The sequence below is a fragment of the Phoenix dactylifera genome, unplaced genomic scaffold (genome assembly GCF_009389715.1).
Source record: "Phoenix dactylifera cultivar Barhee BC4 unplaced genomic scaffold, palm_55x_up_171113_PBpolish2nd_filt_p 001414F, whole genome shotgun sequence".
In the NCBI taxonomy this organism is placed as follows: Eukaryota; Viridiplantae; Streptophyta; class Magnoliopsida; order Arecales; family Arecaceae; genus Phoenix; species Phoenix dactylifera.
The window spans coordinates 1-17,784 of NW_024068736.1; the positions used below are offsets into that span (position 1 = coordinate 1).

The following is a 17,784-nucleotide window of genomic DNA, read 5'->3' on the forward strand; positions in this document are numbered from 1 at the left end:
TTGCACTACCTTCTAAACCACAAAAGAAAGATTAAGATGAAAAATATCTTGGATTACCAACGACTGTCTCGGATTTTATATGCTATGCTACGCTATTACGGTGATTCCATTGTAGCTTTCTTGATCTTTAGGCAACCATTGAAAATCAATGCTTGTATTGCTTTTGATTTTCTTAGCTGTAAAAATAAAAGGCACATCTATCATGTCAAAATAGAGCAATCTTGCTGGTACACCAAGTCTCGCAATCATCTTTTTTATTAAAAATATAGAACAAAGATTTTTATTTTTAATTTTTCAAAAAAATTAAGAATATATAGAATGGTATATTTTACTTTTTTGATTTCCAATAAATACAAAAAGACAGCCAACCTATCTTCTAATCATTGAGGCCTTTGAAAATTCAAACTAGTTTCATTTTTTCCTTCCTCTAAATTCAAACTGCAAGAGTATCATAAGCAATGAAGGAAATCATATTATATTAAGTCCAGATCAGTTTCGAGTTCAAATTAGATTTCATGAGGCTCATCTAAAACAGGCAGCATTTTCATTTAATCCCAAAGATACCAAAGAGAGGTCTAGCAAAAAAATAATAAAAAAAAGATACCAAAGAGAAGGCAACCCAATCCGGCTCCAGCTCAAGTTACGACTCCGTAGAAAAACAGGCAAAATTTTCATTCAATCCCAAAGATACCAAAGAAAGGGCACCCCAAATCTAGCTCCAGCTCAAGTTACAACTCCGTAGAAAGGAAATTTTTCATTCAATCCTATTAGGGGATCAAAGAAAAGCCAGCCCACTCCAACTCCAGCTCAAATTACAACTATATAGAAAAAAAAAATGAGCGCAGCACGATACACACTTAATTGTACCCTAACATTACAAAAAAATAGAAGTAGCTGCTCTCAGCTCTAGTAATAATATTTCTTTTTTATAAGAAAACTTCAATAAATTCATAACGGATTACAGATTTCAATGCCACGTATCCCACAATGAATGTTATAATTCAAGAAAATGAATTTAACAAATAATCATTAAAAAAAAGTTAAGATTTCTCTTCGTTCGGAATTCCCAAGTCGACATTACAATCTAATCTAACTAACTGACGCTAACCGGAGAAATCCCCTACATTAATACATCACCAACCCACCACCAAAAAGAAAAAGAGAAGGGAAACAAAACTATGAATTATTTAGCTGTCGTCGGCGGCGGACTTGGAAGAGCCGGTGCCGGTCTTCTTTGGGAGCAATAGGTTGTGGATGTTGGGCATCACACCGCCGTTAGCGATCGTCACCGTCCCCAAGAGCCTCGACAGCTCCTCATCGTTCCTTACCGCGAGCTGGATGTGCCTCGGGACAATCCTGGTCTTCTTGTTGTCCCTCGCTGCGTTCCCGGCAAGCTCCAAGACCTAACCACAAGGCCAGCCGAGAAGTTTATATCCGTGCCCAACCCAAATCCCACATTTCACGAAATTCGTGATCAAAATAACAAATTTACGAACAAAACCTGCTAAAAATCGCAACTTCATGCAATACGATCGATACCAAGAAGGAAATTCCGAGAGTTTCAGGCCGAAATTGGAAAATACTCTTAAAAGTATCAAATTTCTTCCAACAAAGATAATTAGGAGGAACGAAAAAGAGGAGGGGGGGGAGCGAAGATTACCTCGGCAGCGAGGTACTCGAGGACGGTGGCGAGGTAGACCGGAGCGCCGGCACCGACGCGCTCAGCAAACTTGCCCGCCTTCAGGAAGCGGGCGATACGGCCGACGGGGAACTGGAGACCGGCCTTGCTGCTCCTAGACGTGGCCTTCTTCGAGGCCGCGGAGCCGATGGCTTTCCCTCTTCCGGCCATGTTGACAAGGAACTAGGGTTTAGGCTTCGGAGAGGGGGCGACCAGAGATAAGACGTTTCACGGAACTCGAGAAGGACGAGGATCCATGGTGTGTTTTTTTTTTTTTTTTTTTTTTTTTTTTTTTTTTTTTTTGGTGAAAACGGCTACTCATTTCATATAGTTCGAATTTGAGTACAGCCCTCCAAGTCACAAGAAAGTAAAAAGTACAACTGTGGGGGGACATCTGCACGAGACGTCCACAAAAAACCACCTGAGTGCCGAGCGACAAAGGAGGCGACCCAATCTGCTGCCCGGTTCGCCTCCCTAAACACGTGCGCTGCCCGAAAGTCAGCCATCAACTGAGCCATCCTACGGGACTCTCGGATGAGGGGATGGCCATCCCCAAACCGATCCACACCCCGAATCCAATCAATCACCACCGAAGAATCACCCTCGAGGTACACCCGCACAGCCCCGTATACATGCCTCACATAGGATATACCCTCCCAGGCTGCCTGCAGCTCTGCTCCAACCACTGTAGATCCAGGCGTGCTCCGTCCTCCTGCTGCTATCATCCTGCCAAGATGGTCCCTGATCACAAATCCGACCCCTCCAAACAAACCATCTGCCGACCTGCTGCCATCAAAGTTCACCTTGAGATAGCCAGGGGGTGGGGGTGCCCAAGAGACATAGGCAAACCGTGGCGCTGAGACAGCGTGATGAGCACCCCAGATATCCCTGACCAGCCCAGAGGTGACTACCGAAGTCGCCCCGATAACCTCCCTCGCAAGCCTCGCCGCCCGATCCACCACCATCCTCGGAGTCGCCCTCCTCCCCTCAAAAATGCCAGTGTTCCTGTCCAACCATATATGGTAGGACAGGTAGGCCACATGAATCCCCACCTCAACAGATCTAGGGCGTCGCATAGAACCTCTCAGCCACTGGATCAGATCCTGCGCTGACACCACCGAAGCCGATAACGATATCGGAGAGCGACTCCATATATCGCGAGCCCTAGGGCACTGCAGCAGGACGTGCTCCACAGTCTCCTCAATATCTGCACATACCTCACAACACTGAGAGATCCTCATGCCACGTCGAGCTAACATACTCCTGGTCGGAAGGCAGCCCCACGCCACCTTCCATATGAAAAGTGCCACTCGTGGGTGGACCCGCATCCTCCATATCCACCGCCCCTCAATCTGCCGTACTGGCTCCCTGCTGATCACTGTATGAAGGTCCCTAGCTCGCACCCGTGAACGCCCTGACGGTATCCATACTAACCTATCCGCCTCCCCCCCCTCGGGGTCGCTCGGGCTAGGACCAGCTCTGCCAACTGCTCCCCAAACACCTCCCGCACCAGCTCCTCCCTCCATCGTCCTCCCTCAGCATCCAATAGGTCACTGACCCTCCACCCAACTACTCTCGTCGAGTCCACCATGGTCGGCATACGACTAAGCGGTACCTCGGTCACCCATCTATCCTCCATCACATCAATAGACTGACCGTCACCAATAGCCCATCCAATCTCCGGAAGCACCACCGGAGCTCTAGCACACATCTCCCTCCACACCGGGGAGTGACGACGTCCCATATGCACACCCGATACCATAGCACCGTACTTAGCCCTCAACAGCGAGGACCATAGACACTCCGGCTCAAGCATAAATCTGGCCACATGTCTGGCTACTAACACCTCCCGCCTCACTGCCAAGTCTAGAACCCCCAGCCCACCACAGCTAGTAGGCTGGCACACCACCTCCCATGCCAACAAATGAACACCACCTCGGCCACTACTCCTCCCCCATATAAAGTCCCTAAACAACCGCTCCAGGGAACGAAGGAATCTCACCGGAACAATGGCATTGGAAAGCAGATAGATAGGAACCGAAGCAAGGACCGAACGCACCAAGGTGATCCTCCCAGCCATAGATAGTGTGTGCATCCGCCAACCCGCTAATCTGCGTCTAATACAAAGCTCACTAGGCAAGCAATCCCCACTCCGCAACCGCCGCCCAGATAATGGGATGCCCAAGTATATCATCGTGCCCACCTGCTCACCCACCCCCAGAGTCTCCAATATCAAATGCTTCATCGCCACTCTAGTCTTTGGGCTGAAAATGATGGCTGACTTGGACAAGTTGACCCTCTGACCTGATACTGCACAGTAGACCTGAAGAATCTGACCTATAACCCGGGCCGCCTGTCGCGTCGCCCTGGCAAGGAGCAAACAATCATCGGCGAATAGCAAATGAGATATCGCAGGGGCCCCAATCGCCGGTCTGTAAGCCTCCAACTCCTGAGTATCCACTGCCTGGCGTAGGGATCTAGACAAGGCGTCAACACATATAATAAACAGTAGCGGGGATAGGGGGCATCCCTGTCGCAGCCCACCAGATGACACAAAGAACCGTGATGGCGTCCCATTCACCAGAATGGCAAAGGAGGGGGACCGAATGCAACCCATCACCCATCTAATCCACGTCTCATGAAAGCCAAACCCCTGCAAGGACTGCTGCACGAAATCCCAACTCATCCTGTCATAGGCCCGCTCCATATCAAGCTTGATCCCCATCAAGCTCCCCCTAACCGGGGCCCTGCCAAGGTCATACATAAACTCCTGGGCAATAAGCACATTGTCAGAAATGCTCCGCCCCTCCAGGAAGGCCCCCTGCTCTGGACCAATGAGTCTAGGGAGGACAACTCTCAATCTAGCAGCAATGATCTTCGCCGTAGCTTTGTACAAGGTCGTACAAAGGCTAATCGGGCGATAATGACTCGGCTCCGAAGCATCCTGCCGCTTCGGAACCAAGGTAATAAAGGTCCTCTGCCAGTCTGCCGCCATCACTGCCGTCTCGAAGAACTGCTGTATGGCCTCCGTCACATCTCGTCCTACAATCATCCAGTATCTCTGAAAAAACACCGGAGGAAACCCATCCGGCCCCGGGGCCTTATCCCCCTCTAGAGACCACATCGTCTCTCTGATCTCCCTCTCCGAGACCGGACTAATCAGTGCATCAGTCTCATCCTCAGATACCCCTATCGAAGGCAGTGGGATACCCACAGTGCTCTCCCCTGTAGTCTGCTCGGTCCACCTGGCCCTGAAAAAACTACCCAAGATCCTCTGAATCATATCCGGATCCTCTGACAACTGCCCATCCTCGCCCCTGATGGCTCTGATCCTATTCTGCTGCCTCCTGATAACTGTCGCCTGGTGAAAGAACCTGGTATTTTTATCCCCCTCCACAATCCACTGGGCTCTCGATTTCTGTCTCCAGAAAATCTCCTGCTGTCTAAGGAGGCAGTCATGCAGTGACAAAAGTGATCTCAACTCTACCATCTCCCCCTCCGTAAGACCCCCACCCGAAGCCTCCTGCATCTGTAACCTGGTAATAGCCTCCTCTGCCTCCTCGATCCTCCTGAAAATATCTCCAACCTCCTCACGATTCCACCTCCTCAACCGTCTCCTCGTCAGCTCCAATCTCCGGGACACCCGGTACATAGCGTCACCCCTGACTGGTGTTCTCCAAGCCTCCCTCACCATCCCCCACGACCGCGGATAGCAGAGCCACATCTTCTCAAATCTGAATGGGGGTCGAACTGGAATGTGTACATCTGTGCTAACCAATAGAGGACAATGATCAGACGCTATCCTAGGTAGATGGCTCACCCGATGATCCGGATAGTGCTGAACCCATCCAACGGTCCCATATGCTCTGTCAAGACGCTCCCACACTCTAGCCCGACCCTGCTGATTATTGCACCAAGTGTACCTGGGGCCCACAAACCCCAGGTCAATCAATCCAGTCGATGTCAGAAAGTCCTGAAACTCCAAAATCTTCCTCTCATAAGTAAACGGTCTACCCCCCATCTTTTCAGAGGGATCTGTAATACAGTTAAAATCTCCTGCTACCAACATAGGATAACCCACACTAATCAGCTGAGACAACTCCTCCCACAATATCCGCCGCATCCTGAAGTCAGTACTGGCATACACTGCAGCAAATACCCAAGGCCTCCAACTGCCCTCTGAGATAACCAAAATCACCTCCTGGGAACAGACATGGAAGACGTCCACTTTATATGGCCCCTGCGCCCATGTAACTATAATACCACCAGATAGCCCTTGAGACTCCACGGAGTAGAATCCCCATGACCTCGGTACCGCTCTCCTAGCCTTCTGTAGGCTCTGTCCCGCCAACCGGGTTTCCAAGACAACACACATATCCGGATTGTGCTGCTGCACAATCCTACGAAAGGCCGGGGCGAAAGAAGGCTTCCCCGCACCTCGACAATTCCATACCAAGATCTTCATAAATCACCAACGGGCTTGTCACAACCCCCTACCCCAGGGTTGCAGTCATGGAAAACCAGCTCCTCAGAGGTCCCTCCACTAACCAAACCCACCGGATTCACCTGCTTCACAACAGCCATCAGTTGGGACACAATATGGTGGTGTTCTCCTTCCCCAACTATGTGTGCTACTTGGTGTGCCGTGCCACCACCTGCTGCAGACCCAGCCACAGATCCCGTTCCCGCCGTCGTTCCCCTACACAGCCCCTCTCCAGGTCCCCCATTCTGTCTTCTTCCTTTGGCTTCCTTACTAGAGCTTGCTGCCCCCACCTCCGGTCTCCCAGGGTCACCCTCCACACCGCTATGTCCGGGTGACAAACCATGGCCCAGAGCACCAGACTGAAGGGAAGCATACACAGAGTCAAGCACAGGACCCTTACCTCGCCTGTCGTCGTCCGAAGCCGTCCCACGCCCTTCCCGTCCGTCCGCGCGACCCGCCTCGTCGAACGCCCTAAACGGAGAGCGTCGACCAGCTGCCGAGAGATCCGCCGCTACCGAGTTAGCCCTCTTCATCTTCCTACCGGAGGCCGCCGTCATCCCACGCCGCGAGGTGTCACCGGCCCCCCTACCCTCACGCTCTGCCCGTGGGGGCCGGTTGCTCGACGCCGAGAGCGGAGGAGGAGAACTCCAGCTCCTCCGATGACCACCCGCTCCCGGCCTTCCTTCCGGACATGGCTGAAGAGAGTACATCCCATTCGTAAACCGGCCTTTAGGTCCCAGCCCTCGGCATGGGCTCCTAGACCTTTTCCTCGGACTCGGTCCCAGCCCGCCACAACCCGGGTCACCAATCAGCCCGTCCATCGGACCAGACATCCGGCCCGGATCGGTCAGCCCACACTCCTCTGGGCCAATACCCCGGCCCAATGCCTCGTCGAGTCGACCCAGACCCAACCCGTCGCCTGACTTAGCACCTGCACCGGGTTGACTCGCCACACCAGCGGCCACCCCCACACCAGCCAACCCGACATCCTTCTCCGGCGTCTTCCTCCGGGCCACCTTAGAGGGTTTCTGCCACCCTTCAAGGTCGACCGGCGAGGAGACCCCAGAAGAGTTGGCGCAGGCCCGGGAAGGAGTGATCGCCGGGTCCGACCGAGATCCCTCAGTAGTCGTCTCCTTCCTTTGTGCCGCCTTCTTGGCCACCGGCTTGTGCCAGGGACGACTCATCACCATCCATGGCCCATACACCGCCGGCTCCTCCACTGCACCAGCTCCCCCACGCTCCGTCTCAACATCCCCCTGATCATCCCCCCCGGAACCAGGCGACTTCCTCCACCCTGTCTCTGCCGTCTCCCCTGAACCCGCCACCGGAGTGAAACGACCACACCCCGGCGCCGAATGCCCAATCCGGCCGCATTTGGAGCACGGGGCAGGCATATTCTCGTAAACAAAGCTTTGCCAGAAAGTTTCCTCGACTCCACCTGTTCTTCCCCTCACCGTCGTCCCCGGTTTAAGAGAGCCAGAGCAGTCGAGCTCGATCTTAACTCTCGCGAAGCCAAACCTCCGCCCCTGCTCCGTGAACACGTCCAAAGCCAACGGATTTCCAGCCCTCGCCGCGATCTTATATATGGTCTCCTTCCTCCAGTAATCGACAGGCAGACGAGGGAGCCGGAGCCAGACGACGACCCTGCCAACCCCCTTGGCGCCAGGCACAAAGTTGGGTTGCCATCTATCCATCGCCACAAGCTGCCCGGCCACTGTCCAGGGGCCATTCAACACAGCAGCTTCGCGGTCCTCCTCCTTGGCGAACCGAAGAACAGTGAAGCCGTCCATAAGCGGGAAAGCCTCCACATTGTAGGCCAATCGACCCACCCTCTTGATCTCCTTCGCAATCCACTCACCTGGGACTGTCCTCCCCAAGCTTCTAACGATGACCGCCGAGCTCCGCCACTCCGCCCATGCATCCTCCAGCTCCTCTTCCGTGATGTCAACCACCTCGTCGGAGAACCTGTTTTGCATGAGCTCCACCTCCCGGGAAGATGGCTGGTGACAGGTCCACGCCGGTTGCCGAGCGGGTCCCTTTGCAACGTCCGCCCAAGACCGCTCCTTCGTCGCTTCCCCCACCCCCTGCACCGCAGGACCCCCATCCATCCCCGGTCGAACCGGAACCCCCTTCCGAGAATCCATGAGCTGCTCGCCCCCACACCAGATGTTTGGGAGAATACCCCACCCACCGCACAGATTTTGGCGCACCTAGGTACGCTTCCCGAGCCACTCACTCTCTCTCCCCATCCGCGCCCCCGTCCCAATGTGGGATCCATGGTGTGGTTCGTATCTCTTATTTATACGGTTACCATGAGCGGGATTGTTGGACCAATGACAAAGGATTACGAGGATCGCAATCTGAGCCGTTTGTTAGTAATGGGTTTGAACGGTCGGATGTGTAAAAAGGAGCACGAGGAACTTTTGTCCATTCCAATCAACCATAGTATGTTGAGGTGCGGCTCGCATTAGATTATGACCATGCCATAGATTTTGGTCCCGCTTAAATAAGGAATTATATCTTACATGGCACGCACGATGTAAATTTTGTAAAGCAGAGGGCTTAGTTTAGAAATCATATTTATCCAACCAAAGAGATGTTGCAGTATGAAAATTATTACTACATTATCGGAACAATATATTCTGGAATTTTGCAAGTCTCTGATCTCAAGCTGATCTGGTTTGATGGAATCAAATTAACCAGAGGAGCCGCGTTTAAAGTCTTCAAACAGAGGTGGCGATATCTAGTTGTTGCAGTATATGCAACCATACCTAGAAAATAGAGCATGCTTACCCTAATACACAACTCATTCTTTGATTATGTATAGGTATTTAAGATTTATCTAATGAATAATTGATGTGGGACTAAACATATGCATGCACGGATCCTCACATATTTCTTTGTTTAAGTCATAACGTTCTCGTCAGGCTAAGAGTTCAAATTCATTTAAATCTAATCACAAGTACCACAATCGGCACGTGGTCAGCACCAATAAGTACGTGCTACGGTGTTCCTTCGTTCACATAAATTATGGGACAGATCCGCTTTAATATCATTTGTCACAACTCAGAACCTCACGCAAAAAGGCTACTCGAAAGATATTTTTTGGACTTCTTGATTATGTATAAGTATTCAAGATCTACCTAGCGCCTAATCGATACATATGATCACACGGATCACAAGAGTTTTTGTATAAATACCAGTAGCTGAGGGTATCAAGTACATGCCCCGCAAGGAGTCACCAGATTTTCAGTAGGGACCCGCACCCAAATCGTTCCCAACATGATACCATTAATTAGAAGCTATCTATAGCGCCACCAAACTGGATATCAGGCCATTCTTCCTGGTATCCATATACGATAATTACAAATCACCAAGCAATGGAAGTCGTAGATAAGTTCCAGGTAAATCTCTATCGTTCTAAACTTTCATTAAAGAAGAAAGACAAAAGAGAGTGGAGTCCACAAAAGCGTGGGGAATTCACAAGAAAAGAAATTCATAACCGACTATGAACAGTCTTCAACCCATATCATCAGCACCACAAACACCCAATCAGAGGGAGCGCGTGGGGGCCCATAGGGGAGAGACGAGCTCAGGCGGCTCAGCTCCCGCCGGAGGAGGAGTCCTGCCGGAGGTGGACTTATTGGGGACGAGGCGGCCGTCAATGTGGGGCGTGACGCCGCCGCTGGCGATGGTGACGGAGCCCAGCAGCTTACACAGCTCTTCGTCGTTCCTCACCGCCAGCTGGATGTGCCGCGGACTGATCCGATTCTTCTTATTGTCACGCGCCGCAGTTCCCGCCAACTCCACCACCTGCCCAATAAAATAAAAAGTTTCAACATAATACTTATTTAATTAAAAGAAAAGCCTTCAAACAACCAAGAAAAAGGTTCACGACGATTGCATCTCGCACAGCTCTTAAAGCATTCCGAAATCTTTCTGCGCGAAAGATGCAACCCGAACCCACCAAGAAATTGTTGTTAGACCCGATAAAGCATCAAAATTTCGGCATGTGTTTTGCCGACTTCTATCGAAGCCTCTTTCCCCAAATAATTAAAGAATAGAGAGGGAACCTATGTGAACTTGTGAAGTATAACGAGCTTCCAAAAACTAATTTGAATCTTTTGGCTTTTAAATACGTCCAATAAAGAAGGGGTGTGATTAGGTAAAATCTATTTAGCACTTCGGGAGGGCAATTGCAAAGATTAAGAAAAGAACTTCAAATATATTTTCCTATTTTGGCATCAGAACTCGGAGGAAATGATACCCAAAGAAACGAAAGCAGAGACGAAACAAAACTATGCAGAATGGCTGAAGACATTAATCCGAAAATCATAGAAACGTTAGCAACGGATTTCAACAAGAAATCCTAGAATCAACAAAACCCAGAACTCCATAGATTAAATCCTACAGAAGCTGGCAACAAGAAGAAGCATAACTTAGAGCAGTAAAAAGGAACTGGATATCTCTCACCAAATCTACCAAGAGCTACGATTTCTTGAACAAGTTTACAATACATTATACTACGATCCAAGAACAAAAAAGAAAAGCAATGACGAACAAGAAATTTGAAGAAAAAGAACCAACACCCTAAGAAGAACAGCCCATATGCAAGAAATCCAGCAACTCAGAAACTTAAATGGGTGGCGAAGAAAGAAATGGAGGAGAAGGACCAACCTCGGAGGCGAGGTACTCGAGGACGGCGGCGAGGTAGACCGAAGCGGCTTCGCTGACGCGATCCGCGTACTTGCCGGTCTTGAGGAAACGGGCGATCCCCCCGATGGGGAACTGAAGCCCCGCTCTTCTGCTCCTCGACCTCACCTTCTTTTGCCACAACAAGAGCTTCTTCTTCCCTTTGCCCGCCATTGCTCCAAGAAAGAAGCCGAGATCCCAAAACAGCGAAGGCGAGAGGGAGCGAGGAAGAGAACGTAAGAAAGGAGTTACGTGACGTTATCCGGCCTTTATATGGTGCACCGGTTGAATGCAGGGCCAAGTGACGTCAGAACACGCGGATCGCGACTTACGCCGTCGGGACGACACGTTTTTGGACGGCTGGATCGCGATCCTGAATGGTACATTCGGGAAGCGAGGCGGATTTGGAGGGTTGGGGTTGTATCTTCCGCGCGAAAGAACTACGTCAAGTGGCTGCTTTAAAAGCTGTGCAGACGGATGAGAGCGATGCTTTTTTTTTTTTTTTTTTTTTTTTTTGTTGTTGTTCCTGCTGCCAAGACTGATGATTTGCAAATTTTTAGTACAAATACATATAAAAAAAATAAAAAAAATATATTTTGGACCTACCCAATCTGCGACTCTATTGGCCTTTGGAACACCACCTCGTCACTAATCATGGCCCAACCTGAACCCTAGTTTTGGGGTCTTTGTTATGTTAGAGTTCGTGGCTCAATGGACGGTAATTCCACGATTGGTATATTTATACCTTGAGAGGTCACCAAATTTACGGCTGCGATGGAAAGCGATCAACCAGGCTAATGGGACTGGGAGTTCCATGAGTTGCGTGTATGGCTGAATACTAACCGGGCCCGCCCATGATATTATACAACATGAGTCAATGGTGCATGGGATATAATGTTTCTTAGGCTCAGCCAATTGCATTATATGTGAGCCATGCTTAATATATTTTATAAACTACTAGAATATTGGTACGTACAATCCACATTGAGATATGCAACGAATAATTTTTAATATACTAATAAAAATATTAAGTGTCCATAATAAAAAAGTACATTGAGCTGCTACTTCAATAATTTTGAATAATAAATACATAAAAAAATAAATTTCAATGAAAATAATTTTAACTTGGCATCGGTCTCTGATATATTTGTAGGAGAAAAAATTCTTTATATGAACCTAAGTAAGAGGAATTGAAAGACCCAATTTAGAAATACTAGAAAAAAATTTATTATTTGAATATCTAGATAAAATTTAAAAATAAAAAGTTGCAGAGAAATAATTTATCAAATACATTATTAAATTTTTTCTTATTAAGAAATGATTTTCCTGCCAAACAAATTGAAGAGAAATAGATAGATGGAAAATTTCCTTTATTCTAATATCTTGAAAAATTTTTTGGGAAAAATAGAGCTATGCTTCTACAATTCTTTCATGGATTTACCAACATTATTCTATCTTGAGTAAACAAATTTCCTATAAAAAATAATACTCTCTAACAAAGGGATTGAAGAAAAGGGATTTTTGAAATTTTTTATGAAACTTTTTTGGACATCCTTCCAAAAATCATCACTTCATAAAAACGTTAATAGGTAGGCTACAATAATTTCATTTTGAGCAAACTTTCTAAAGAAATTCTATAACAAATTTCAAAGGATGACTCTTAATAAAACTTTTGTTTTTATGATATACAATCTCATGAATGTAAAGTTTTATAAAATTATTCACCTAGAAAATTAGAAATATGGAAGTTATCCAACCTTCTTGTACAAATCTGAATGTTTTTCTCGCATTCTGATTTTCCAATCCTTCCAAATATCACTTTTTTAGAATTACTTGATTATAAATGAATTCCAAATATAACAGATTTTTGGAATTTTAATAGCAAGTGGAATTCCTAATAATTTCAAAACATCAGCAATACATATATGAAAAGTGGAAGGATATTGCCAAGATTAAGAAAATGACAAACAATCTCGAAAGAATATTTCAAGGTTATGAAATCAACATTTTTATGTAGTAGGTATAATATTTTAAATTAAAATCTATCAAAATAAATATATCTGTCATGCCCTAAATTTGGGACATAATACGGCCATGCTACCGAGGGATACAGCCCATGCTAACACGAAGCCAACCATGTCATCTTAGTTTCCAAATCCATAGAGGCTTTGGGAAGAGGGGTAAACTTGGCTCAATGGCTGCACTGGCTGGTCATTCGCCGGTTGCAACTGCCCCCAACAGCTGCCAACCATTAGCACTAGCCTCGGGGGTTTCGCGCCGGCCACGCCTCCCCTGGCTGTGTCTCAACAGGGGTTGTTCGAGCCGATCGAGCAGGGGATCGCACTCTCCTATTCCGATCCTTCTTTTTTTTTTCCTTCCCAAAGCTTGGATTGGGCCAAGTTTGGGTCGAGCCGATCAAGTGGATCGGCCCTTGACTTAGACATCTAATCTACCAATTAGAGAGTGTTGTTGGTACCATGTATAAAAATTTCTGTTAAAAATTTCTATGCATATATCTTGAAGACAACATTGTCCTTTTCTAAAAGTTTGGGCCATGTGATTTAGCATGAGTTGCTGCTTAATTGTGATGCTTCTTTTATCATGTTGGGCTGCCTCTAGAAGCACCACATGAAGTGAAATTTGAAATCTTGAAGCATGTCAACAAAGAAGCCAATTCAAATCCTTTATGAGAGAAAAGAATATTAACTACCACCATCCTCTTTGATGCCTAAACTTATCACTTTAAACTTAAAAATTTTCATATTTGAAGGATTGTTTTGACACGAATAGGGCATAACTATTTTAGTTGTGCCATAGGTTATGCAAGTCAATAATCGTCACTCTTCACCGAGTTCCACTTCTCTTAAAAGATGCGTAAATCGAAATCTTGCTAATTTGGATATTCATAACCCTAGAAACAAACCAAAATTGATCCTGGGGTTGAAATTACAAATTCAAATCCTTTGATGTGATGTGAAACGCATTCTATAGACAATCATAAAATTTATTTTAAAGGGCTAAGCTCCTATTAAAAAAGAATTCTACCTTCCAATTTTTTTGCCGACAATTCTGACAGTATAAAAATCATCTGTTGCGAGCCATGGTCCTTGTATGCTAAGGTGGAAATTAATTAATTATATTTTTTGATATCTTTCACCTCTAAATTGAATTATCCTAAAATCAACACATGGTATCATGCCTCACTAAGTTGCTTCAAAGGGCTTAGTCCAATGGTCATATCATTGAGCCAGGTTTAATTGGTTGGATGATTCTAAGATACTTTCTCTTCAGCTAGCAGATGAATTTGTGTTTTATATTAAAATAGGTTTAACAACAACCAACCTTGAGGTGATTTTAGAGTTGATCATGGGCTAGGCCGGGCCTATATAAAATTTGACATTTTCTGTGCCCAAGACCGGCCAATGATCAGCTTTAGGTAATTTTGACCTGATTCCTAAGAGCTCTCTGCTAACGGGCAACCACTCTATATATTATTGATTGACGACACATTTACCATGAAATAGGTGAGATATAAAGAGGCAATTGGCACATAGTCCCTTGATTGACCACCATTAGATATTTAATTCCTCTTGACCCAATGTCTAATTCATGTGCCATAATTCTGTTTAATTTTTAGTTCTTGGTCCTACACATTTATACCTGACTCTACATATAACTACAAATAACTATGCATATGGATAAGTGTGTGCAGGAATAATACAACTATGTATAAGAACTAATCGAGTATTTGCAAACCTATATAAGTATTTGCAGGACTAAAAGTTAAATACCGACGGTCAAAAAACTGGGTGTAAAATGGTAATCGAGCTTTGAAGCTAGAAGCAAAGCACTGCTCAGCTTCACCTTTTGCTCTTCTGCTTTGCAATGATGACACCAAAAAAAAAACCCCATCATTTTGTAACCTCTGAAATCCACAAGTAGTTTCCCCCAAAAATATGCAGTGCTTACATTGTGGTGTTTCTGACCAACATTCAGTTGCAACTTCTTGGCTCTTCTATCACCCCTTACTTCAATCTCATTCATCAGTATAGTTAGTTAATAAGAAAAGGATATTTTGGTGCAAAAGGCTTCTGTCACTACGGAGTTAAAGAAAGGTGAAATATATATTTTTTTTGAATGAAAGAGAGAGGTGAAATATATATGAAGAGGCTGTTTTCATTGAACACGTAGCACCCAGGTTACTGTGGAGCAACCTTAATGATATGCCAAGACTGGCCCTCTTCCAAGTTTAATGTATAAGGAGCTTAAAAAATATAAGAATGCAAATTGTCCAAACCAAGAATGCAATAAATACTCATAACATAAATATCCACACAGAAGGCTCCAAAAGGATACTTGGAAAATCTGACGAACAAATGATACCTCATATTGATTTGTGAGATTTTTTTTTTTTGAGCTAGCCTATCTTCTTGCTTCATAAAAAAAAGAAAATGTTGAAACAAAACACACTGGAAACCTAGTATATTTCATTGCAGTTTCTCTCAGAACTTGAATAGTGGGCGATCAAGGTTGGACTTCAACGAGATCTTTTGTCCTCGTATATCTTTTCTGATTCTCGCTTGGTTGCGTCAGCAGAAACATAATAAGCTACAAAATAGTCCATGAACGAAGCACAAGATCCCGCCAATGGAAAGGAAACGGTGATGGGAAAAGCCACAAGAAACTCTTGACTTGGAGTTAGACCTCGCTCCTATGACCAACATTGTGGATCCGACTATAACGATGATCCTGATCAAAGTGTTGAGCTTTTAGTATAGAGTCAGTAACAATGACGAGGAAATTTAGCAAAGCTGAAATCTCAATTTAAAATCTAGATATCAACAATATTCTCCATGATCTAGCACTTTCAAGACCAGAACAACAATATTCACAGGGGATTCTATGTAAATTAGCAGTTAATCCAGGGGAAAGCCCTATAATGTCTAATATGTATTAGAAAGCATAGGGATGGATGATAAGAACCCCAATAAAAATCAGACAATAGGAAGAGAGTAGAGAATATTTTTTGATGTTATTCCAAATTCTTCCGAAGGCCGATAACTTTATTGGATTGTATAAAATAGGCTACTCATTGAAATTTTTTTGTTAAGAAAAATCTCATATAGAAGTTATGTACATTGCGCATTGATTGAGTATACTCGATGTTAACTTACTTGGTTCGTTTAGGTTTATATATATTGCCCATGCAAAGAGAGATATTCTTTCTTTTTTTTTTTCTTTTTTTCTATATGTTTGTCTATTTATTTTTTGTTTTCTTCTGGTGTTCTGTCCTTTTTTTTTTTCCTACCCTTGCGAAGAAATCCATACTAGTAGATATTGGAGGCAGGAAAATTACCACGACACAATCAGGGTGGCTGCAGCCATTTTCTTGTTAAAAGATCTGGAGCGAATCCACATGCATCCACCAAGTACATTCGCGACGGCATGAGCTAATGCCAGAAGCCCAGCTGCTGCGAGTCCAAGCTTGTAAGCCTCATGGACTGGCTCTTTGCACTCAACGAAGAACACCCTCAGGTGCTTCCCCTGCAACAAGACTCAAAAGCATAAGTAACATTATGATCGAAGACGCATTTGTTGATCAATTGCATCATAACTACAAAAATCATCAATTCTTGTCTTAGGGACAGAATTATGATGTCTTGTTCTTCGGTTGTTCTTGTTAAGGTTACTTTAAGTTTTTCTGCAGTCATAAATCAAATATATAGAAAAATGAAGAAGAAGAAGAAGTACCTTGTTTTGAGCTATCTCAGCTTCGATCCCTAGTATACCAGCAACTACATCCATGATCACAATTAGAAGGCAGATAATCACACCTCCTGACATCCTCATTGTTACAGGTTTGATAACTGAACGATGGAGTGGGTGAGGATGAAGAAGTGATCTTAGTAGTTTGTTTATGTTTATGATGTACAGAAATACTTCACGTGGAGCAGTGGATAAAGGAAAAGAGGAGAGATTGATATTGATATATTCCTATGAAAGTGTTTAACCTCCAAGAGGTTTATTATACCTCCATTTGGACTCCTCAAGGAGTAATTTACAGATCCCATTCAAATGAAAAATTCAGAAATTAGTTAATATATAATAATTACTTTATTGAATTGATAAATTAGATCTCAATTACAATAATTGTATCGCTAGCACAAAATCAGCAAAACTTAATTATTAATTTAGTGCTAGCTAAAGAATTATAGTAATTGAAATCTAATATGTCAATTCAATGAATTATATATTAGAATGATTTATTACCTTATTAGAATAATTGATTGCTAATTTTGTGCTAGCAAAATAATTATTGTGATTGAAATTTAATATGTCAATTCAATGAATTATATATTAGAATGATTTATTACGTTATTAGAATAATTGATTGCTAATTTTATGCTAGCAAAACAATTATTATTATTGAGATCTAATATGTCAATTCAATAAATTATATATTAGAATGATTTATTATCATATTAGAATAATTGATTGCTAATTTTGTGCTAGCAAAATAATTATTGTGATTGAGATCTAATATTTCAATTCAATGAATTATATATTAGAATGATTTATTACCTGCAGTTCTGTTGTCTGGTTGTCCTCTCTCTCAAGATAGAACAAGACCTTCTCCCATATTCAATTGGTCACTAGAATCAAGGAATGCGCATGATCAAAGAACTTGATCGAGAAGGCCTCAGGGACATTTTTCACAAATTTTACGAACAGAAGTCCTTATTTTCATATTTCTTATTCCTTACCTTAATTCTGAATCTACACTTTTGAAGAAAATAAGTTTCTTGAATATTTTTTATTAGAATAATTGATTACTAATTTTGTGCTAGCAAGTAAATGATTGTAATTGAGAACTAATTTGTCAATTCAATGAATTAATTATTATGGATTAACTAATTTCTAAATTTTTCGT

General features: G+C 44.5%; 2 protein-coding genes and 1 pseudogene across 2 annotated transcripts; all 3 read right to left on the reverse strand.

Moving 5' to 3' along the window:
- Positions 1–907: 907 nt before the first annotated feature.
- On the reverse strand, positions 908–1,912 carry LOC120108593 (probable histone H2A.3). The gene is made up of 2 exons (XM_039122252.1): positions 1,661–1,912; positions 908–1,403 (listed from the first exon to the last, which is right to left on the reverse strand). The coding sequence occupies exons 1-2, from the start codon at positions 1,847–1,849 to the stop codon at positions 1,188–1,190; spliced, it is 405 nt and encodes a 134-aa protein (XP_038978180.1). The 5' UTR covers positions 1,850–1,912; the 3' UTR covers positions 908–1,187.
- A 7,801-nt stretch (positions 1,913–9,713) lies between these two features.
- LOC120108594 (histone H2A-beta, sperm-like) lies at positions 9,714–11,027 on the reverse strand. The gene is made up of 2 exons (XM_039122253.1): positions 10,839–11,027; positions 9,714–9,974 (listed from the first exon to the last, which is right to left on the reverse strand). The coding sequence occupies exons 1-2, from the start codon at positions 11,025–11,027 to the stop codon at positions 9,714–9,716; spliced, it is 450 nt and encodes a 149-aa protein (XP_038978181.1).
- Positions 11,028–15,140: 4,113 nt separating this feature from the next.
- Positions 15,141–16,703, reverse strand: LOC120108595 (annotated as a pseudogene).
- Between the last annotated feature and the right edge of the window lie 1,081 nt (positions 16,704–17,784).